Source organism: Chiloscyllium punctatum, chromosome 21, assembly GCF_047496795.1.
Source record: "Chiloscyllium punctatum isolate Juve2018m chromosome 21, sChiPun1.3, whole genome shotgun sequence".
Taxonomy (NCBI): Eukaryota; Metazoa; Chordata; class Chondrichthyes; order Orectolobiformes; family Hemiscylliidae; genus Chiloscyllium; species Chiloscyllium punctatum.
Genome location: NC_092759.1, coordinates 9,750,322 through 9,773,793, shown reverse-complemented (window position 1 = coordinate 9,773,793; position 23,472 = coordinate 9,750,322). Strand labels below are relative to the sequence as shown.

Genomic DNA, 23,472 nt, shown 5'->3' with positions numbered 1-23,472 from the left:
ACTCATTGCCTGTCCCTAGGTGTCCTTGAGAAGGTGGCGGTGAGTAGCCAGCTTGAACTGCTGCAGCTCAAGGGCAGCAGTAACCTCCACAAAGACACTCAGGAGGCAATTCCAGGACTTTGACCCAGCAACACTGAAGCAACAGTGATGTATTTCCAAATCAGATGGTGTGTGGCTTGGAGGGGAATTTGCAGATGATAGTGTTCCCCTGTCCTTGTCCTTGTCCTTGTCCTTCTATAGATGGCAGTGGTTGTGGGTTTGGAAGGGACCTTGGCGAATTTCTGCAGTGCTTCTTTGTAGACGGTACACACTGCTGTTACAAAGCATTGATGGTGGAGGGAGTGAAGGTTTGTGGATGGGGTGCCAGTCAGAAGGCTGCTTTATTCTGGAGGATGAGTATTGTTGGAGTTGTACCTATCCAGGTAAGTGGGGAATACAGTGTACTCCATCACACCCCTGTTTTTCCCCATATCTCTGCACATTATGTTTACCCAAGTGGCACGGTGGCACAGTGGTTAGCACTGCTGCCTCACAGCGCCAGGGACCCGGGTTCAATTCCCGACTCGGGTGACTGACTGTGTGGAGTTTGCACGTTCTCCCTGTGTCTGCGTGGGTTTCCTCCGGGTGCTCCGGTTTCCTCCCACAGTCCAAAGACGTGCAGGTCAGGTGAATTGGCCATGCTAAATTGCCCATAGTGTTAGGTAAAGGGGTAAATGTAGGGGAATGGGTGGGTTGCGCTTCGGCGGGTCGGTGTGGACTTGTTGGGCCAAAGGGCCTGTTTCTACACTGTATGTAATCTAATCTAATCTAATCTAATCTAAACGTAATCTAATCATCCAACATCCTCTTGAATGCCTCGATTGAACCTACATTTCTAGGGCGCGCATTCCAGACCCTAACTACTCACTGTGTGAAAAAGGTTTTGCTAATATCACCCTTAGTAACGGCTTCTCCCTACCTATTCTATCCAGCCCTCTTATGATCTTGAAAACCTCCAATAGATCTCCTCTCAGCCTTCTTCTCTCCGATGAAAACAGTCCCAAATTTTTCAATCTATTCTTATCGCTGAGCTTTCTCGTTCCTGGACAAATTGCTTCTGCAATCTCTTCTATAAACTAATATCTTTCCAATACTGTGGCACCCACAGCTGTGCACAAGACTCCAAGAGAGGCCTAACAAGTGTCTTGTACAAGATCAACATCACCTCCCTGCTATTGTACTGAATGCCCCTATTAATGAAGCTGAGAATGTTGCCTGCTTTATTAACTGCTGTCCTGCCACCTTTGGTGATCTCTTCACCTGCACACCTTCTGAATTTTAGCCCCTGTGTTTTGTTGCTCTTTGTACCAACACCTCACCTCTCTACCTGGAACCTCATCTGCCACCTAGCTGCCCACTCCCCTCATTTGTCAATGTCGATTTGGAGCTCGACACGATCCTTCTCGCGGTTTACAAATCTTCAAAGTTTCCTGTCATCTGAAAATTTTGAAGTTGTCTCCTGCACACCAAGATCCCAGACCATTGGTCTGTTTCAGGAAAAGCAAGTGTCCCAATACTGACCCATCGGGAACTCGAAAACAAACCATCCTCCAGCCCGAAAATGCTTCATTGAGCATTACTCTCTGTTTCTTATCATCAGCCAATTTTAGAACATAGAACATAGAACAATACAGCACAGAACAGGCCCTTCGGCCCTCGATATTGCACCGACCAGTGAACTATTCTCAGCTCGTCCCCCTACACTATCCCAATATCATTCATGTGCTTATCTAAGGATTGTTTAAATCTCACTAATGTGGTTGAGTTGACTACATTGGCAGGTAGGGCATTCCATGCCCTTACCATTCTCTGCGTAAAGAACCTGCCTCTGACATCTGTCTTAAATCTATCACCCCTCAATTTGTAGTTATGCCCCCTCGTACAAGTTGACGTCATCATCCTTGGAAAAAGACTTTCACTGTCTACCCTCTGATCATCTTGTGTGTCCCTATTAAATCCCTTCTTCTCTCCAATAAGAACAGACCCAAGTCTCTCAGCCTTTCCTCATAAGACTTTTCCGCCAGACCAGGCAACATCCTGGTAAACCTCCTCTGTGCCTTTTCCAATGCTTCCACATCCTTCCCTTTTGCATCCACATTGCTATTGTCCCTGTCATTCCATAGCCTATAACCTTTCTCACAAGACTGTTGTGTGGCACTGTATCTAACACCTTCTGGATGTCAAAGTACACCAACTCATCAAACCTTTCTGTTACCTCTCTCGGGTTCCACTGCCTTACCTTTCTTTGCATTGGACTCAGGACTGATTGTGGGCTGTTGGACTACAGGGACATTACAGCCACATCTACACCTGGCAACCACTTTCCCACAGAGACAGGGCTTTCTGGATAAAAATGGAATGACCTCCCCCTACTCTGCAACACATCGCTCCCCCATACCCATCTGATTTGCCTTTCACTGCGGCTTATAGCATCGACTGCAACTTAGATTTATGTAGCCAACTTTATCACGAAGCAACATCGGAAGCACTTCATAAGACAGATTGTCAAACTAGACTTGAACACAAGCAGCAGGAAGAGAGATTAGGGATAGTCGAGTAAATGTTTGCTCACTTTTACAAAGTGTCTTAAGGATGGAGAGAGCTTAGAGTTTGCAAGTCAGGTGTCCTTTCAGCCCAGTGTCCCTGTGCTAGCTCTGTGAATGAGCTATCCAATAACCCCTGTAATTTCCCTTTTTTGGGTACTTTCCCACAACCCCTGTTCAAAGTCCCTGCTAAAAGAAAGAGCATTCTCCTCATCTGCCCCTCAGTCAATCATCTTCAATATGGGTATCCTTGCTCAATGACTTACTTTCTCCTTATTATACTCCAGTTGCTTTGCTTTCCAAATTCATTTGAATCCACAAGCAACTGGATCAGCAGATCCGTCAAATTCTTTAATTTTGTAAAGGATGTGGGAGGTGCTGCCGAGACCAGTCATTGTTCCTGCTGAACTGTGTTCTGCTCAGCCATTTCCAGGGGCAGTCATATTGTTGTGGGTTTGGAGTCACGTGGAGGCCATGACTGGATAAGGACATCAGATTTCCTTTCCTAAAGCAAACCCTTTCCTAAAGGGTTTTTATGACAACCGACAGTCATCACAACTTTTAATTGCAGGTTTTATTGAATATATTTGCCATGGTGAGATTCGAACCCATGTTCCCAGAACATTAGTCTGGGCCACCGTACGATTCGACATGGTCAGTAGCCCACCAGCTTCCCGAATCGCACCCCCCCCTCCCTGTCAGCCAGAACTCGAGTAGGTTGCAGGGATTGGGATGGGCGGGTGAGTGGATGATGTGAAAATGCGGATGATAATTTGAAAACTGTAGGAGCCAACGTCCATCGCCAGTATAACCTGAGAAAACAGACTGGACGAGCCAAAGTTTGCAGAGGCTCAGTGACCAGTCAGCAAGTTCCTGTATATTCCATGGAACAGAAACTCTTCCGTTTACTAGCCACGACTGTCATGACCATTTTGACTGGTTTCTTAATCAAAAGGAGATGGAGAGAAATTATTTGATGCTGAATTGTTGGTTGCAGGTGTCCATGTAAAAGTGTGAGTGTATGTATCTTTAGGAAGTTGTGTGAGTGAGTGTGCGCGTGCAAGTGTCTGCGTGAATGTGTCGCTGAGTCTATGTAAAAGAGTATCTCTGTGTGTGTCTTCATGAGTATCCAAATGTGTGTGTGTGTGTGTGTGTGTGACAGTGCTTGTCTCTGTCTCTCTCTGAGTGTGTCTGTCTCTCTCTGAGTGTGTGTGTGTGTGAGACAGTGCTTGTCTCTGTCTCTCTCTGAGTGTGTGTGTGTGTATGTGTGTGTGACAGTGCTTGTCTCTGTCTCTCTCTGAGTGTGTGTGTGTGTATGTGTGTGTGACAGTGCTTGTCTCTGTCTCTCTCTAAGTGTGTGTGTGACAGTGCTTGTCTCTGTCTCCGAGTGTCTGTGTGTGTGTGTTTGTGTGAGACAGTGCTTGTCTCTGTCTCTGAGTGTCTGTGTGACAGTGCTTGTCTCTGTCTCTGTCTGAGTGTGTGTGTGTGTGAGAGACAGTGCTTGTCTCTGTCTGTGTGTGTGTGTGTGTGAGACAGTGCTTGTCTCTGTCTCTGAGTGTCTGTGTGACAGTGCTTGTCTCTGTCTCTGTCTGAGTGTGTGTGTGTGTGTGAGACAGTGCTTGTCTCTGTCTCTGTCTGTGTGTGAGTGTCTGTGTGACAGTGCTTGTCTCTGTCTCTGTCTGTGTGTGTGTGTGTGTGAGACAGTGCTTGTCTCTGTCTCTGAGTGTCTGTGTGACAGTGCTTGTCTCTGTCTCTGTCTGAGTGTGTGTGTGTGTGAGAGACAGTGCTTGTCTCTGTCTGTGTGTGTGTGTGTGAGAGACAGTGCTTGTCTCTGTCTCTGAGTGTCTGTGTGACAGTGCTTGTCTCTGTCTCTGTCTGTGTGTGTGTGTGTGTGTGAGACAGTGCTTGTCTCTGTCTCTGTCTGTGTGTGAGTGTCTGTGTGACAGTGCTTGTCTCTGTCTCTGTCTGTGTGTGTGTGTGTGTGAGACAGTGCTTGTCTCTGTCTCTGAGTGTCTGTGTGACAGTGTTCGTCTCTGTCTCTGTCTGAGTGTCTGTGTGTGTGTGAGACAGTGCTTGTCTCTGTCCGTGTGTGTGTGTGACAGTGCTTGTCTCTGTCTCTGTCTGAGTGTCTCTGTGTGTGTGTGTGTGTGTGTGTGTGTGAGACAGTGCTTGTCTCTGTCTCTGTCTGAGTGTCTGTGTGTGTGTGTGACAGTGCTTGTCTCTGTCTCTGTCTGAGTGTCTGTGTGTGTGTGTGTGAGACAGTGCTTGTCTCTGTCTCTGTCTGAGTCTGTGTGTGTGTGTGTGTGTGTGTGTGACAGTGCTTGTCTCTATCTGAGTGTCGGTGTGTGTGAGACAGTGCTTGTCTCTGTCTCGGTCTCTGAGTGTCTGTATGTGTATGTGTGTGTGTGTGTGTATGTGTGTGTGTGTGACAGTGCTTGTCTCTATCTGAGTGTGTGTGTGTGTGTGTGTGTGTGTGTGTGAGACAGTGCTTGTCTCTGTCTCTGTCTGAGTGTCTGTGTGTGTGTGACAGTACTTGTCTCTGTCTCTGTCTGAGTCTGTGTGTGTGTGTGTGAGACAGTGCTTGTCTCTATCTGAGTGTCGGTGTGTGTGAGACAGTGCTTGTCTCTGTCTCGGTCTCTGAGTGTCTGTATGTGTGTGTGTGTGTATGTGTGTGTGTGTGTGACAGTGCTTGTCTCTATCTGAGTGTGTGTGTGTGTGTGAGAGAGAGAGACAGTGCTTGTCTCTGTCTCTGTCTCTGTCTGAGTGTCTGTGTGTGTGTGAGAGAGACAGTGCTTGTCTCTGTCTCTGTCTGAGTGTGTGTGTGACAGTGCTTGTCTCTGTCTCTGAGTGTCTGTGTGTGTGTGAGACAGTGCTCGTCTCTGTCACTGTCTGAGTGTGTGTGTGTGTGAGACAGTGCTTGTCTCTGTCTCTGAGTGTCTGTGTGTGTGTGAGACAGTGCTTGTCTCTGTCTCTGTCTGAGTTTCTGTGTGTGTCTGTGACAGTGCTTGTCTCTGTCTCTGAGTGTCTGTGTGTTTTCAGTCAGGGTCGGAGTGTTAGACCTCTGTCGGTTCTGCTGTACTTCTCTTGGTAACCAGAGCCACTGAGTTCTTTCATTAATCTGTTACAGTAGGGAAGGGGTGAGAAACAGACTGGGTGTGGGAAAATAGAAGCTCTTTCAAAAACTGATGATATCAAATACAACCTGGGGGACATGGAATAACCAACGACCATGAAATAAATAGTGTTGCAATGTATTCCCGGGACATGCATGCTTCCCACAGAATTCCAGTGTCAGATGGGAATGTGCCCAAACCAAAGCCTCTGAGGCCTCAGACAACGATTAGAGTCAAACCACATTTATGAAACAATCAAACCAGTATATTTTAATCACTCTTTGTGTCAGCATTCTGATGTTCATTGTTTCCTGCAGTAGCTTAATCTCTCGACAGGCCTGAACGTTTAGAAAGAGTCATGTCATAGGTATACCCTGACCATCCATGAGTGATTGAGACAATGAGATCAGAGTGAGACAGAGATAACGAAAGACTCAGTATGAGAGTAACATACACAAAGCAACCAATACACAATCGTACCCACACACAAACACACAGGCCCGCAGAGCAACAAACGCACAGGCCTGCAGAGCAACAAACGCACGGGCCCGCAGAGCAACAAACGCACAGGCCCGCAGAGCAACAAACGCACAGGCCCGCAGAGCAACAAACGCACGGGCCCGCAGAGCAACAAACACAGTTACATACAGAGCAACAAACACACAGGCACGCAGAGCAACAAACGCACAGGCACGCAGAGCAACAAACGCACAGGCCCGCAGAGCAACAAACGCACGGGCCCGCAGAGCAACAAACGCACGGGCCCGCAGAGCAACAAACGCACGGGCCCGCAGAGCAACAAACGCACAGGCATGCAGAGCAACAAACACGCAGGCCCGCAGAGCAACAAACACACAGACCCACAGAGCAACGAACACACAGGCCCGCAGAGCAACAAACACAGTTACATACAGAGCAACAAATACACAGGCCCGCAGAGCAACAAACACACAGGCCCGCAGAGCAACAAACACACGGGCCCGCAGAGCAACAAACACAGTTACATACAGAGCAACAAACACACAGGCCCGCAGAGCAACAAACACAGTTACATACAGAGCAACAAACACACAGGCCCGCAGAGCAACAAACACACAGGCCCGCAGAGCAACAAACGCACAGGCCCGCAGAGCAACAAATGCACAGGCCCGCAGAGCAACAAACGCACAGGCCCACAGAGCAACAAACACAGTTACATACAGAGCAACAAACACACAGGCCCGCAGAGCAACAAACACACAGGCACGCAGAGCAACAAACACGCAGGCCCGCAGAGCAACAAACACAGTTACATACAGAGCAACAAACACACAGGCCCGCAGAGCAACAAACACAGTTACATACAGAGCAACAAACACACAGGCCCGCAGAGCAACAAACACACAGGCCCGCAGAGCAACAAACGCAGAGGCCCGCAGAGCAACAAATGCACAGGCCCGCAGAGCAACAAACGCACAGGCCCGCAGAGCAACAAACACAGTTACATACAGAGCAACAAACACACAGGCCCGCAGAGCAACAAACACACAGGCCCGCAGAGCAACAAACACACAGGCACGCAGAGCAACAAACACACAGGCCCGCAGAGCAATAAACACAGTTACATACAGAGCAACAAATACACAGGCCCGCAGAGCAACAAACACACAGGCCCGCAGAGCAACAAACACAGTTATATACAGAGTAACAAACACTCAGAAACAAGCACACAGCAACAAACACAGACAGTTACACACACAAACAGCAACAAACACACACATAGGAATAAAAGAATGACTAGGGAAGGAATAGGTCCAATCAAGGATAGTAATGGGAAGTTGCGTGTGGAGGCTGAAGAGATTGGGGAGGCGCTGAATGAATACTTTTCGTCAGTATTCACTCAGGAACAGGACATTGTTGTCGATATGAATACTGAGGCACGAATAAGTAGAATGGATGGCTTTGAGATATGTAGAGAAGAGGTGTTGGAAATTCTGGCAAGGGTGAAAATAGATAAGTCCCCTGGGCCTGATGGCATTTATCCTAGGATTCTCTGGGAAGCAAGGGAGGAGATTGCAGAGCCATTGGCCTTGATTTTTGTGTCCTCTTTGTCGACAGGAGTAGTGCCAGAGGACTGGAGGCTAGCAAACATGGTTCCCTTGTTCAAGAAGGGGAGTAGGGATAATCCTAGTAACTATAGGCCATTGAGTCTCACTTCTGTTGTGGGCAAAGTCTTAGAGAGAATTGTAAGGGATAGGATTTATGCACATCTGGATAAGAATAATGTGATCAAGGATAGTCAGCATGGTTTTGTGAAGGGCAGGTCGTGCCTCACAAACCTTATTGAATTCTTTGAGAAGGTGACTAAGGAGGTAGATGAGGGGAAAGCGGTAGATGTGGTATATATGGATTTTAGTAAGGCGTTTGATAAGGTCCCCCATGGTAGGCTACTGCAGAAAATACAGCGATATGGCATTGAGGGTGAGTTGGAGGTTTGGATTAGGAATTGGCTCTCTGGAAGAAGACAGAGGGTAGTAGTTGATGGCAAAGGTTCATCTTGGAGTGCCGTCACTAGCGGTGTTCCGCAAGGATCTGTTTTGGGACCATTGCTGTTTGTCATTTTTATAAATGACCTGGAGGAAGGGTTAGAAGGTTGGGTGAGCAAGTTTGCGGATGATACGAAAGTCGGAGGAGTTGTAGACAGTGAGGAAGGATATGGCAGGTTACAGCGGGATATAGAGAAGCTGCAGAGCTGGGCAGAAAGGTGGCAAATGGAGTTCAATGTAGCTAAGTGTGAAGTGATTCACTTTGGTAAGAGTAACAAAAAGATGGATTACTGGGCTAATGGTCGGATACTTGGTAGTGTGGAAGAGCAGAGGGATCTTGGTGTCCATGTACACAGATCTCTGAAAGTTGCCACCCAGGTAAATAGTGCAGTGAAGAAGGCATATGGCGTACTGGCTTTTATTGGTAGAGGAATTGAGTTCCGGAGTCCTGAGGTCATGCTGCAGTTGTATAAGACTCTGGTGCGGCCGCATCTGGAATATTGTATGCAGTTTTGGTCGCCATACTATAGGAAGGATGTGGAGGCACTGGAACGGGTGCAGAGGAAGTTTACCAGGATGTTGCCTGGTATGGTAGGAAGATCCTATGAGGAAAGGCTGAGGCACTTGGGGTTGTTTTCATTGGAGAAAAGAAAGTTTAGGGGTGATTTGATAGAGGTGTACAAGATGATTAGGGGGTTAGATAGGGTTGACAGTGAGAACCTTTTTCCACGTATGGAGTCAGCTATTACAAGGGGGCATAGCTTTAAATTAAGGGGTGGTAGATATAGGACTGATGTTAGGGGTAGGTTCTTCACTCAGCGAGTCGTAAGCTCATGGAATGCCCTGCCAGTAGCAGTAGTGGACTCTCCCTCTTTATGGGTATTTAAGCGGGCATTGGATAGGTATATGGAGGATAGTGGGTTAGTGTAGGTTAGGTGGGCTTTGATCGGCGCAACATCGAGGGCCGAAGGGCCTGTACTGCGCTGTATTCTTCTATGTTCTATGTTCTATGTTCTAACTACACACACTGACCAACAAATATACACACACACACACACACATACATAGATCAACAAACACAGTTACATAACAGAGTAAGAAACACACAGATGCAGAGTTGCAAATGGCACGGTGGCTCAGTGGTTAGCACTGTTGCCTCAAAGCACCAGCGACCTGGGTTTGATTCCCACCTCGGGTGACGGTGGAGTTTGCACATTCTCCCTGTGTCTGTGGGGATTTCCTCCCACACTCTGAAGATATGCAGGTTACGGTGGATTGGATATTGGAAATACAAGATGACAGGAATGGGGGGATATTGTAGGTGTTGGAGGGGATGTCCTTCAGAGAGTCAGTGTGGACTCAATGGGGCAAATGGCCATCCTCCAAATTGTCAGGATTCCATGAAAAACACACACACAGCAACAAATACATATTTACAAACAGGGTAAGTGCTACACGATGGGAGAGGCAGGAGAGAGTGAGCACTGCACTGTCAGAGGGCAGGGTAGGGTGAGTATTGTACTGTGGGAGGGACAGGAGAGAGTGAGCACTGCACTGTGGGTGGGGCAGTGTAGGGTGAGTATTGCACTGTGGGTGGGGACAGTGTAGAGTGAGTATTGCACTGTGGGTGGGGACAGTGTAGAGTAAGCACTGCACTGTGGGGGGAGCAGTGTAGAGTGAGTATTGCACTGTGGGAGGGACAGTGTAGAGTAAGCACTGCACTGTGGGGGGAGCAGTGTAGAGTGAGTATTGCGAATGTTGCACTGTGGGGGAGCAGTGTAGAGTGAGTATTGCACTGTGGGATACGCAGGAGAGAGTGGGTATTGCACTGTGGGTGGGGCAGTGTAGACTCAGTTTTACACTGTGGGAGGACAGTGTGGAGTGAGTATTGCACTGTGGGAGGGGCTGTGTAGAGTGAGTATTGCACTGTGGGAGGGGCAGCGTAGAGTGTGTATTGCACTGTGGGAGGGGTAGTGTGGAGTAAGTATTGCAATGTGTGAGGGACAGTGTAGAGTGAGTATTGCATTTTGGGAGGGGCAGTGTGGAGTGAGTACTGCATTGTGGGAGTGGCAGTGTAGAGTGAGTATTGCACTGTGGGAGGGGCAGCGTAGAGTGAGTATTGCACTGTGGGAGGGGCAGTGTGGAGTAAGTATTGCAGTGTGTGAGGGACAGTATAGACTGAGCATTGCATTGAAGGTGGGGCAGTGTAGAGTGAGTATTGCACTGTGGGAGGGACAGGAGAGAGTGAGTATTGCAATGTTGGGAGGGGCAGTGTAGAGTGAGTATTGCATTGTGGGAGGGGAAGTATAAACTGAGTATTGCACTGTGGGAGGGGCAGTGTAGAGTGAGTATTGCACTGAAGGAGGGGCAGTGTAGAGTGAGTATTGCACTGTGGGAGGGGCAGTGTAGAGTGAGTATTGCATTGTGGGAGGGGAAGTATAACCTGAGTATTGCACTGTGGGAGGGGCAGTGTAGAGTGAGTAGTGCACTGTGGGAGGGACAGTGTGGCGTGAGTATTGCACTGTGGGAGGGGCAGTGTAGAGTGAGTAGTGCACTGTGGGAGGGACAGTATGGCGTGAGTATTGCGCTGTGGGAGGGACAGTGTGGCGTGAGTATTGCACTGTGGGAGGGGCAGTGTAGAGTGAGTAGTGCACTGAAGGAGGGACAGTGTGGAGTGAGTATTGCACTGTGGGAGGGACAGTGTGGAGTGAGTATTGCACTGTGGGAGGGACAGTGTGGAGTGAGTATTGCAGTGTGGAGTGAGTATTGCGCTGTGGGAGGGACAGTGTAGACTGAGTATTGCGCTGTGGGAGGGACAGTGTGGAGTGAGTATTGCACTGTGGGAGGGACAGTGTGGAGTGAGTATTGCACTGTGGGAGGGACAGTGTGGAGTGAGTATTGCGCTGTGGGAGGGACAGTGTGGAGTGAGTATTGCGCTGTGGGAGGGACAGTGTGGAGTGAGTATTGCGCTGTGGGAGGGACAGTGTGGAGTGAGTATTGCGCTGTGGGAGGGACAGTGTAGAGTGAGTATTGCACTGTGGGAGGGACAGTGTGGAGTGAGTATTGCACTGTGGGAGGGACAGTGTGGAGTGAGTATTGCACTGTGGGAGGGACAGTGTGGAGTGAGTATTGCACTGTGGGAGGGACAGTGTGGAGTGAGTATTGCAGTGTGAGAGGGGCAGTGTAGAGTGAGTATTGCACTGTGGGAGGGGCAGTGTAGAGTGAGTATTGCGCTGTGGGAGGGACAGTGTAGAGTGAGTATTGCACTGTGTGAGGGGCAGTGTGGAGTGAGTATTGCACTGTGGGAGGGGCAGCGTGGAGTGAGTATTGCACTGTGGAAGGGGCAGTGTAGAGTGAGTATTGCACTGTGGGAGGGACAGTGTGGAGTGAGTATTGCACTGTGGGAGGGACAGTGTGGAGTGAGTATTGCAGTGTGAGAGGGGCAGTGTAGAGTGAGTATTGCACTGTGGGAGGGGCAGTGTAGAGTGAGTATTGCGCTGTGGGAGGGACAGTGTAGAGTGAGTATTGCACTGTGTGAGGGGCAGTGTGGAGTGAGTATTGCACTGTGGGAGGGGCAGCGTGGAGTGAGTATTGCACTGTGGAAGGGGCAGTGTAGAGTGAGTATTGCACTGAAGGAGGGGCAGTGTAGAGTGAGCGCTACAATACCAGAATACTGTTTCTCAGTGTTTTTGTTTGAGGGGAGTAGGGTGGTTTTCTGCAGGCAATACCTGTCCCTCAATGAACATGACAGAAGGACATTGTCCATTTATTACATATTGGTATGTTTGGGATCTTGCTGTGTACAAATTGCCCACCACTTTTGCATTAAGACAGTGACCTCGTTGTAAAGATGAACGTGTTATGTGCAAATCGCTGGGCGTGCTGCAGCACAGTGGGATCAGCTGAGCTGTTCTTGTACAGATCTCCCTCTGAAATGATGAACTGGATGGTTGTAACTGTCCCATGCATCTTTCCCCATTCCTCCTCCTTGTTGTATTTCTCCCACAGCCTGTGTTCATCACTGGCTGGACAAGTATTTGTTGCCCATCCCTAATTGGCCTTGGCAAGGTGCTGTTGGACTGCCTTCCTGAGCTGCTGTCGTCTGGTGTTGAAGCAACACTGCAGACCCCCCCCGCCCCGCCCAGCCCACACCGCTCTCCCCCACACAACACTGTTCCAAGTACAGAACAGATGGGCCAAATGGCTTGGAGGATGGGAAAAATGTCTGTCTGTAACAGCCCCTCCTTTTTTGAGGTATTTTAGGTGTTGGAGGAGATTTCCTCGAATTCCAGGAGCAGTAATTCCTGTTTTATATGCTGTTGCATTGTTTTGGAACTTTGGGAAAAAAAAGTCAAAACAACAGCAGTTTTAAAAGGGAGAAGAGCAGACAAAGGCAGCACATGGTGAGGACAGTGCAGGAGAGAGAGAGAGAGAGAGAGAGAACCTGCCTTTGCTGTTTGAATTCGTGTATCGCTGGACATCGGAGTGCATCTGGGAAAATTAACAAACAGTGAAATTCACAACTAATCTTGGAGGAACTGTTTGGGTGAAGTCACAGCACAGAATCAGATAAGTTAATAGTTTTAAGTGTGGCCTACAGAAAGTCTGCAGTAGTGAGTAGAGTCGGTTCTTTCTTGATTATATGTCTTTGGAGATATGTCTCTTGAATAAACTTAAAATATAAGCTATAACTCCTAATTTAACCTGGGGCAGTGTTTGTAGAGGAATAAGACGGTGTTATTTTCTGGGTCTGTAGATTGTGAAGGAGCAAAAATGGCCTTTGCAGTGATATGTGCTCCTTGTCAGATGTGGGAATTTAAAGAGAGTTTAAGGGTTACTGCGGATTATATCTGCCATAAATGCTGTTGGCTGCAAATCTTATCACATCAAATGGATCGGTTAGAGAGACAGATGAAGTAATGAGGAATTTGCAACAGCAACAGTATGTGATGGATGGCAGTTATAGGAAGGGGGAAAGTCTCAGATACAGTCACATAGATGGGTTAACTCCAGGAAAGGTAAGAGAGGTAGGCAGTTACAGAAGGAGTCTTTTGAGGATATACCCATTTCTGCTGTTTTGGAAAATGTAGAGGGTGATGGATTCTCAGGGGAACGTAGCACGAACAGCCAAGTTTCTGGTATTGAGACTGGCTCTAATGCAACGAGGGGTACGTTGGCTTCCAAGAGACCAATTGTGTTAGGGGATTCTGTAGTCCAAAGTCCAGACAGACATTGCTGTGGCCAGCAGAGAAAAAGCAGAATGGTGTGTTGCTTCCCTGGTGCCAGGATCAAGCATGTCTCAGAGATGGTGCAGAATGTTCTCACGGGGGAGAGGGGTCAGCAGGAGGTCATTGTCCACATTGGAACCAACGACATAGGAAGGGAAAAGGTTGAGACTCTGAAGGGAGATTACAGAGAGTTAGGCAGGAATTTAAAAAGGAGGTCCTCAAGGGTAGTAATATCTGGATTACTCCCAGTGCTACGAGCTAGTGAGGGCAGGAATAGGTGAATAGGCAGGAATAGAGCAGGTGAATGCATGGCTGAGGAGCTGGTGTATGGGAGAAGGGTTCACATTTTTGGATCATTGGAATCTCATTTGGGGTAGAAGTGACCTGTACAAGAAGGACGGATTGCACCTAAGTTGGAAGGGGACTAATATACTGGCAGGGAAATTTGCTAAGAGCTGCTTGTGAGGATTTAAACTAGTAAGGTGGGGGGAGTGGGACCCAGGGAGATAGTCAGGAAAGAGATCAATCTGAGACAGGTACAGCTGAGAACAGAAGTGAGTCAAACAGTCAGGGCAGGCAGGGACAAGGTAGGACTAATAAATTAAGCTGCATTTATTTCAACAGGGAAGGCAGATGAACTCAGGGCATGGTTAGGAACATGAGACTGGGATATCATAGTAATTACAGAAACATGGCTCAGGGATGGGCAAGACTGGCAGCTTAATGTTCCAGGATACAAATGTTACAGGAAGGACAGAAAGGAAGGCAAGAGAGAACAGGGAGTGGCATTATTGATAAGGGATAGAATTACAGCTGTGCTGAGGGAGGATATTCCCGGAAATACATCCAGGGAAGTTATTTGGGTGGAACTGAGAAATAAGAAAGGGATGATCACCTTATTGGGATTGTATTGTAATAGTCAGAGGGAAATTGAGAAACAAACTTGTAAGGAGATCTCAGCTATCTGTAAAAATAATAGGGTAGTTATGGTAGGGGATTTTAACTTTCCAAATATAGACTGGGACTGCCATAGTGTTAAAGGTTTAGATGGAGAGGAATTTGTTAAGTTTGTACAAGACAATTTTCTGATTCAGTATGTGGATGTACCGACAAGAGAAGGTGCAAAACTTGACCTACTCTTGGGAAATAAGGCAGGGCAGGTGACGGAGGTGTCAGTGGGGGAGCATTTTGGGGCCAGTGACCATAATTCTATTAGATTTAAAATAGTGATGGAAAAGGAGAGACCAGATCTAAAAGTTGAAGTTCTAAACTGGAGAAAAGCCAATTTTGACGGTATTAGGCAAGAACTTTCTAAAGCTGATTGGAGGCAGATGTTCGCAGGTAAAGGGAGGGCTGGAAAATGGGAAGCCTTCAGAAATCAGATAACAAGAATCCAGAGAAAGTATATTCCTGTCAGGGTGAAAGGAAAGGCTGGTAGGTATAGGGAATGCTGGATGACGAGAGAAATTGAGGGTTTGGTTAAGAAAAAGAAGGAAGCATATGTCAGGTATAGACAGAGTGATTAGATTAGATTACTTACAGTGTGGAAACGGGCCCTTCGGCCCAACAAGTCCACACCGCCCCGCCGAAGCGCAACCCACCCATACCCTTACATCTACCCCTTACCTAACACTACGGGCAATTTAGAATGGCCAATTCACCTGACCTGCACATCTTTGGAGTGTGGGAGGAAACCGGAGCACCCGGAGAAAACCCACGCAGACACGGGGAGAACGTGCAAACTCCACACAGAGAGTCGCCTGAGGCGGGAATTGAACCCGGATCTCTGGCGCTGTGAGGCAGCAGTGCTAACCACTGTGCCACCGTGCCGCCCACACGGTGAATCCTCAGAAGAGTATAAAGGAAGTAGGAGTATATTTAAGAGGGAAATCAGGAGGGCAAAAAGGGGACATGAGATAGCTTTGGCAAATAGAATTAAGGAGAATCCAAAGGGTTTTTACAAATACATTAAGGATAAAAGGGTAACTAGGGAGAGAATAGGGCCCCTCAAAGATCAGCAAGGCAGCTTTTGTGTGGAGCCACAGAAAATGGGGGAGATACTAAATGAAGATTTTGCATCAGTATTTACTGTGGAAAGGGATATGGAAGATATAGACTGTAGGGAAATAGATGGTGACATCTTGCAAAATGTCCAGATTAGAGGAGGAAGTGCTGGATGTCTTGAAATGCATAAAAGTGGATAAACTCCCAGGATCTGATCAGGTGTACCTAGAACTCTGTGGGAAGTTAGGGAAGTGATTGCTGGGCCTCTTGCTGAGATATTTGTATCATCGATAGTCACAGGTGAGGTGCCGGAAGACTGGGGGTTGGCAAACATGGTGCCACTGTTTAAGAAGGGCGGTAAAGACAAGTCAGGGAACTATAGACCGGTGAGCCTGACCTCGGTGGTGGGCAAGTTGTTGGAGGGAATCCTGAGGGACAGGATGTACATGTATTTGGAAAAGCAAGGACTGATTCGGGATAGTCAACATGGCCTTGTGCGTGGGAAATCATGTCTCACAAACTTGATTGAGGTTTTTGAGCAAGTAACAAAGAAGATTGATGAGGGCAGAGCAGTAGATATGATCTATATGGACTTCAGTAAGGCGTTTGACAAGGGAGACCGATTAGCAAGGTTAGAGCTCACGGACTACAGGGAGAACTAGCAGAGCGCTTTAGGGAACATCTCTGGGACACCCGCATCCACCAACCACACCGCCCTGTGGCCCAACATTTCAACTCCCCCTCCCACTTAGCCGAGGACATGGAGGTCCTGGGCCTCCTCCACCGCCGCTCCCTCACCACCAGACGCCTGGAGGAAGAACGCCTCATCTTCTGCCTCGGAACACTTCAACCCCAGGGCATCAATGTGGACTTCACTAGTTTCCTCATTTCCCCTTCCCCCACCTCACCCCAGTTCCAAACTTCCAGCTCAGCACTGTCCCCATGACTTGTCCTACCTGCCTATCTTCCTTTCCACCTATCCACTCCACCCTCTCCTCCCTGACCTATCACCTTCATCCCCACCCCCACTCACCTATTGTACTCTATGCTACTTTCTCCCCACCCCCACCCTCCTCTCATTTACCTCACCACCCTTCAGGCTCACTGCCTGTATTCCTGATGAAGGGCTTTTGCCTGAAACGTTGATTTTACTGCTCCTCGGATGCTGCCTGAACTGCTGTGCTTTTCCAGCACCACTCTACTCCAGAATCTGGTTTCCAGTATCTGCAGTCATTGCTTTTACCCATTTGGATACAGAACTGGCTCAAAGGTAGAAGACGAGGGTGGTCGTGGAGGGTTGTTTTTCAGACTGGAGGCCTGTGACCAGTGGAGTGCCACAAGGATCGGTGCTGGGTTCACTACTTTTTGTCATTTACATAAATGATTTGGATGAGAGCATAAGAGGTACAGTTAGTAAGTTTGCAGATGACACCAAAATTGGAGGTGTAGTGGACAGCGAAGAGGGTTACCTCAGATTACAACAGGATCTGGACCAGATGGGCCAATGGGCTGAGAAGTGGCAGATGGAGTTTAATTCAGATAAATGCGAGGTGCTGCATTTTGGGAAAGCAAATCTTAACAGGATTTATATACTTAATGGTAAGTGCTGCTGAACAAAGAGTCCTTGGAGTGCAGGTTTTTAGCTCCTTGAAAGTGGAGTCACAGGTAGATAGGATAGTGAAGAAGGCATTTGGTATGCTTTCCTTTATTGGTCAGAGTATTGAGTGCAGGAGTTGGGAGGTCACGTTGCGGCTGTACAGGACATTGGTTAGGCCACTGTTGGAATATTGCATGCAATTCTCGTCTCCTTCCTATCGGAAAGATGTTGTGAAACTTGAAAGGGTTCAGAAAAGATTTACAAGGATGTTGCCAGGGTTGGAGGATTTGAGCTACAGGGAGAGGCTGAACAGGCTGGGGCTGTTTTCCCTGGAGCGTCGGAGGCTGAGGGGTGACCTTACAGAGGTTTACAAAATTATGGGGGTAAATGAGGATAGGATAAATAGAGAAAGTCTTTTCCCTGGAGTGGGAGAGTCCAGAACTAGAGGGCATAGGTTTAGGGTGAGAGGGGAAAGATATAAAAGAGACCTAAGGGGCAATGTTTTCACACCGAGGGTGGTACATGTACGGAATGAGTGCCAGAGGATGTGGTGGAGGCTGGTACAATTACAACATTTAAGAGGCATTTGGATGGGTATATGAATAGGAAGGGTTTGGGGGGTATGGGCTGGGTGCTGGCAGGTGGGACTAGATTGGGTTGGGATATCTGGTCGGCATGGACGGGTTGGACCGAAGGGTCTGTTTCTGTGCTGTACATCTCTATGACTCTGTATTGGTGAAAACTGTGTCAGCATGAAACATAGTGAAGTGCAAGTCAGTGTAATATTGTATGATTCTGGTTAGCTTTCAAGATGGCCTCTTACCTCCTGGAGTTTCCTGGCTGTGAGTCTCTGAGTGTGGAGCAGGTCCCTGAGATCTCAGGGTCCGCATCTCGTCTCGGGTCTGCTGCAACTCCTCGATGAGTGGTGTGCACATGGTCTGCCTGTCTGACATTGCCTTGCTGGCCTCTGACTTCGCCAGGCGCTTATCGAGCATCTCGAGCCTTTCGTATAGGCCCAGCACCAAGAGGAAGACCTCCTTCAGTTTGTTGGTATGCTCCAACTGCCATTTGAGTGCACTCTCACGCGCCTGTTCCAACAGCTTGGCAAGACGGGCACTCACCGTATCCTTCAGGTGATGGTGGGCATGCCCACGGACCTCAGAGCCCTCAGCCAGTGCCTTTTGCACCTCAGAGCGTACCGCACGCAGTTCACCAGCCAGGACCTGGTCGACAGAATGCAGGAGCATGTTCTGACGCATTTGGGAGTCTTCCAGCATCACAAACGCCTTGTCCCAACGTGAGAGGTCCTTACGACATGGACAGGCCTCAGCTGTGGGGTTGGGAAGGCGCTGCAGGTTAGACAAGAGCTGGAGCATACAAGATGTCACTGACACTTCATCCCAAATCAAGATGTCACTAACACTTCATCCCAAATCAAGATGTCACTAACACAGCACTGGGTTCACAACCCTCACTCCCCTCTCTTCCTGTCCCTCTCTTCCTGTCCCTCTCTCCCCGCTTCCTCCTTCCTGTTTCTTGATCCATTGATCACTCTTCGGTACTTCCTCATTTTTCTCTCTCTCTCTCCTTACTCTTTCTCTTTATTTTCCTCTCACCTGCTCCTGCCTCACCTCTGACCTTCTTCCCTCTGCTCAACTCTCCCGCTTAAACTTTCTCTTTTGATATGATTTTTTATATTCTTCACTCCCATCTAAATAAAATGGGAATGAGCTCTGTGAATTGTGTTCCTTGAAAGTGTCTGCTGCCACAGGAAGTGGCGGAAGCTGGTACAACATTTAAACACAATCTGGTTCGGTATATGAATAGGAAGGGTTTCGAGGGATATGGGCCAAGTGCTGGCAAATGGGACTGGATTAATTTAGGATATTTGGTCGGCATGGACGAGTTGGACCAAGGGGTCTGTTTCTGTGCTGTACATCTCTATGACTCTGTGGTGGGTTTATTTAATGGCAAATTAAACTATCCAGTACGAAGGAATCTGCAGCCACATCCTGTGTTAGAGATAACAGTGCAGAAAACCTGAGGTCATATCACAACATCTGGCTTCATGGCTCACATTCACGTCACAATCTTGACGGGACATCACTCCAAAGCTGATAACAGAACTACTTTTAGGAAGAAAGGGGGATGTTATCATATGCTACAAGGGAAAATAGGTAATCATTAGGCCATAACAGAGTTAAGAATCACACAACACCAGGTTATAGTCCAACAGATTTAATTGGAAGCACTAGGTTTCTGAGCAGGGAAACATCAGGTTATAGTTGGATTACAACCTGATGTCGTGTGATTTTTAACTTTGTACACCCCAGTCCAACACCGGCATCTCCAAATGATAATTATACAGAGGTAGGGATTGTAAAATTCTCCAAGTGCTGAAGTCTGAGAGTCATAGAGATGTACAGCATGGAAACAGATCCTTTGGTTCAACCTGTCCATGTCGAGTTTGGATCTATTCTAGTCCTGTTTGTCAGCACTTGGCCCATATCCCTCTAAACCCCTCCTATTCATATACCCATCCAAATGCCTTTTAAATGCTGTAATTGTACCAGCCTCCACCACATCCTCTGGCAGCTTATTCCATACACACACCACCCTCTGTGTGAAAAATTGCCCCTCAGGTTCCTTTTAAATCTTTCCCCTCTCACCCTAAACCTGAGACCTCTAGTTCTGGACTCCCCCACCCCAGGGAAAAGGCCTTGTCTATTTATCTTATCCATGCCCCTCATGATTTTATATACCTCTATAAGGTCACCCCTCAGCCTCCAACCCTCCAGGGAAAACAGCCCCAGCCTGTTCAGCCTCTCCCTATAGCCCAAACCTTCCTTGTAAATCTTCTCTGAATGCTTTCAAGTTTCACGACATCCTTCCTAAATTGCACGCAATATTCCAAAAGTGGCCTAACTAATGTCCTGTACAGTTGCAACTTGAACTCCTAACTCCTATACTCGATGCACTGACCAATAAAGCAAAGCATACAAAATGCCTTCTTCACTATTCTACCTATCTGCGACTCCACTTTCAAGGAGCTATGAACCTGCACTCCAAGGTCCCTTTGTTCAGCAACACTCCCTAGGACCTTACCATTTAGTGTATAAGTCCTGCTAAGATTTGCCTTTCCAAAGGGGTGGCACAGTGGTTAGCACTGCTGCCTCACAGCGCCAGGGACCCGGGTTCAATTCCTGCCTCAGGCAACTGACTGTGTAGAGTTTCCTCTGGGTGGCCCAGTTTCCTCCCACAGTCCAAAGATGTACAGGTTAGGTGAATCGGCCATGGTAAATTGCCTGTAGGGTTAGGTGAAGAGGTAAATGTTGGGGAATGGGTCTGGGTGGGTTGCTCTTCGGAATTGTGGACGTGTTGGGCCGAAGGGCCTGTTTCCACACTGTAAGTGATCTAATCTAATAAAGTGCAGCACCTCACTTTTATCTAAATTAAACTCCATCTGCCACTTCTTCACTGTCCACTACACCTCCAATTTTGGTGTCATCTACAAACTTACTAACTATGCCTCCTATTTTCACATCCAAATCATTTATATAAATGATGAAAAGTAGAGGACCCAGCACTGATCCTTGTGGCACTCCACTGGTCATAGGCCTCCAGTCTGAAAAACAACCCTCCACCACCACCCTCTGTCTTCTACCTTCAAGCCAGTTCTGTATCCAAATGGTTCTCCCTGTATTCCATGAGAACTTACTTTGCTCACCAGTCTCCCGTGAGAAACCTTGTTGAATGCCTTACTGAAGTCCATATAGACAACATCAATCCTCTTTGTTACTTCTTCAAAAAACTCAATCAAGTTTGTGAGACATGATCTCCCACGCACAAAGCCATGTTGACTATCCCTAATCAGTCCTTTCCTTGCCTTTCCAAATACATGTACATCCTGTCCCTCAGGATTCCATCCAACAACTTGCCCACCACCGACATCAGGCTCACTGGTCTCTAGTTCCCCGACTTGTCCTTACCACCTTAAAAAGTGGCATCACTGCGGCCAACCTCACCTGTGACTATTAATGATACAAATATCTCAGCAAGGGGCTCAGCAATCACGTCCTTAGCTTCCCACAGAGTTCTGATCAAGTCTCAGGAATTTACCCAACTTTAAGATATCCAGCACCTCTTCTACTGTAATGTGGACACTTTTCAAGGTATCACTAATTATTTCCCCAAGTTCTCTAGTTCCATATCCTTCTCTACAATGAGTACTGTAAAATACTAGTTTAGTATCTAACGCATTTTCTGTGGTTCCACACATAAAATAAAGAAGAACAAATGAGAACTACGTACAGCAACCGGCCCTTCTGCCCTTAATCGGTCCGTATCCCTCTATTCCCTCCCTGTTCACGGAACCATCCAGATGCCTCTTCAATGTCACCAAGGTGCCTGCCTCCACCTTCTCTTCTGGCCGTGTGTTCCAGGCTCCTCCCACTCCCTGCGTGATATGCACATTGCCCTCAAACTCTCCTCCTCTTCCATTTGACCCTGTGCCCCATTGTAATTGAAACATCAACCCTGGGAAAAAGCCTCTGACTATCTGCCCTATAATAATTGTGTAGGCCTCGATCAGGTCTCCCCTCAGCCACCATCTTTCCAGTGAAAATAATCCCAATCTTTGTGACCTCTCCTCATAGCCAATGCCCTCGAGACCAGGCAACATCCTGGTGAACCTTCTCTGCGCTCTCTCCAAGACTTCCACATCCTTCTGGTAGTGTGGCGACCAGAACTGCACACAATACTCCAATTGCAGCCTAACAAGGGTTCTATATAGCCACAGTTGGTCTTGTTGATCTTTAAGGGCTGAAAAATGTGGTGCTGGAAAAGCACAGCAGGTCAGGCAGCATCCAAGGAGCAGGAGAATTAACGTTTTGGGCATAAGCCCTTCTTCAGGAATTTTTAAGGGGCCCTATTCTCTCCCTAGTTATTATTTTCCCTCATGTATTTGTAAAAACCCTTTGAATTCTCCTTAACCCTATTTGCCAAAGATATCTCACGTCCTCTGTTTGCCCTCTTATTTCTCTTTTAGGTACACTCCTAATGCCGCTCTCTAAGGATGTGCTCAGTCCCTGCTGTCTGTACCTGACATATGCCTCCTTTTCCTTAACCAAAATCCCAATTTCTCTAGTCATCCAGCATTCCCTACATCAAGCAGTTTTACCCTTTACACTCACAGGAACATACTGCATCTGAACTCTCCTTATCTCATTTTTAAAAGCCTCCTACTTTCCAATTCTCCCTTTATCTGCAAATAACCTCTCCCAATCAAAAGTTCTCGCCTAATACATTTAAGATTGGCCTTACTCCAATTTAGAACTTTAACTTTTAGATCTGGTCTATATTTTCCATCACTATTTGAAAACTAATTGAATTATGGTCACTGGCCCCAACACCTCAGTCACCTGCCCTGCCTTATTTCCCAAGAGTAGGTCAAGTTTTGCACCTTCTCTCATAGGTACATCCACATACTGAATCAGAAAATTGTCTTGTACACACTAAACAAATTCCCCTCCATCTAAACCCTAAGGCAGTCCCAGTCTATGCTTGGAAAGTTAAAATCCCTTATCGTAACCACTCTATTATGTTTACAGATAGCAGAGATGTCCTGACATATTTGTTTCTCAATTTCACTCTGACTATTGGGGGGCCTACAGTTCAACCCAAATTTTCTCTTATCTCTTTTCTCACTATCTCTTTGGGTCCCACCAGAAGAGATCCAAATGAATCAAAAATGTGAATCCCTACCCCCTGCACCAGCTCCTCAGCCAAGCATTCACCTGCCCTATGCCACTATTTCTACTCTCACTTGCCATGCTGTACAGGTGCCAGTGTTGAACTGGGCTGGACAAAGTTCAAAATCAGAGTGGTGCTGGAAAAGCACAACAGGTCAGGCAGCATCCGAGGAATCCTGTTGAAGGGCTTTTGCCCGAAACGTCCATTTTCCTGTTCCTCGGATGCTGCCTGCCCTGCTGTGTTTTTTCCAGCACCACTCTGATCTTGACTCTGACCTCCAGCATCTGCAGTCCTCACTTTCGCAAAGTTAAAAATCACAGAACACAGGGTTATAATTCAACCTGTTTATTTGGAAGCATTAGCTTTCGGAGCACTATCCTACCACCTGATGAAGGAGTGACCCACCGAAAGCTAGTGCTTCCAAATAAACCTGTTGGACTATAACCTGGTGTTGTCTGATGTTTAACTACTCTCACTAGCACATGGCACCAGTGTAATGCAGATATTGCAACCCCAAGAACCTACTTTTTAACCTCCCACCCAATTCCATATATTGTCTCTGCAGAACCTTGTCCTTTTCCTATGTTGTTGGGACCTTCTACTGCTCACTCTCCCCTTTGAGAACATTTTGTGCCCTCCCTGAGACATCCTTGACCCTGGCACGAGGGAGGC

General features: G+C 47.5%; 1 protein-coding gene across 1 annotated transcript in view; it reads right to left on the bottom strand.

The window, feature by feature from the left end:
• Positions 1 to 23,472, bottom strand: part of LOC140492563 (pentraxin-related protein PTX3-like) — a 59,980-nt gene that overhangs the window by 23,000 nt on the left and 13,508 nt on the right. Inside the window, exon 2 of the mRNA XM_072591526.1 lies at positions 17,873 to 18,379. Within this exon, the coding sequence (XP_072447627.1) occupies positions 17,873 to 18,379 (507 nt within the window). The remainder of the gene's footprint in view (positions 1 to 17,872; positions 18,380 to 23,472) is intronic.